Here is a 757-nt window from a genome sequence, read left to right as displayed (position 1 = left end):
ATTCTCCATAAAAATATGTATGATTTATCATGATAGATCCATTTATTCCTGAATAATAACATTCTAAATAACGAAGGAAATTTCTCTCATATTATGTCCATAAGAAACTTAGGTTGGAATGCGGACTATCTTAGAGTTGATATTAAGAGCTCAAATTTTCAGAGAATTTTTTTTTATAGATTTGGAAGCTTTTGAGCCCCTGAGCGCCAAGAAATTTGAAAACACCCCTGTTAAGGACCACCCTAATATATATATATCATTTAAATCATTTATAATATTTAATCTTTTATTTATCCTATAATCTCTCAACGATTTATTTATTAGAAACAAAAAGCAGCCGCTTTTTATAAAAATCGTCCATCCGACGTGGACCTTTCTAATCTTGTCGTGGTACCGGAAGCTCCACGAGTATCGGGTACGTCTTATCCAAAAAATTGGGACTGGAGAATCTTAGAGGCGGCTGAAACAATTACACGTGGTCCGAAGAAATCTTTGAGTAATAACGACGTTGACAGTGCATTCGAAAGCATAGAATCACCAACTAAGAGTTCAGGCGAGGCTACCGAGGAAGTAAATAACATTTTTCTATTAAATAATTAACCCTTTCGTTACGGGCGCCGGTTATAGTCGGCATCCATGTAACGACTTGTGTGTACGAACACCGATTACACTAGTTTACAGTACATCTGTTGCCGGAAAAATTTTAGCTTTTGCTGACTACATCTGTTATACAGATTTTAAATATTTAAGTAGAATT

General features: G+C 34.9%; 1 protein-coding gene across 1 annotated transcript in view; it reads left to right on the top strand.

The window, feature by feature from the left end:
- LOC106791472 overlaps positions 1-757 on the top strand; it is a 43,244-nt gene that overhangs the window by 17,051 nt on the left and 25,436 nt on the right. The window contains exon 8 of the mRNA XM_014757112.1: positions 325-570. Coding sequence (XP_014612598.1) covers positions 325-570 — 246 coding nt within the window. The remainder of the gene's footprint in view (positions 1-324; positions 571-757) is intronic.

This window comes from Polistes canadensis, unplaced genomic scaffold (assembly GCF_001313835.1).
Source record: "Polistes canadensis isolate GaletaPanama2010 unplaced genomic scaffold, ASM131383v1 scaffold_310, whole genome shotgun sequence".
In the NCBI taxonomy this organism is placed as follows: Eukaryota; Metazoa; Arthropoda; class Insecta; order Hymenoptera; family Vespidae; genus Polistes; species Polistes canadensis.
This window is presented reverse-complemented; position numbering and strand designations above follow the sequence as displayed.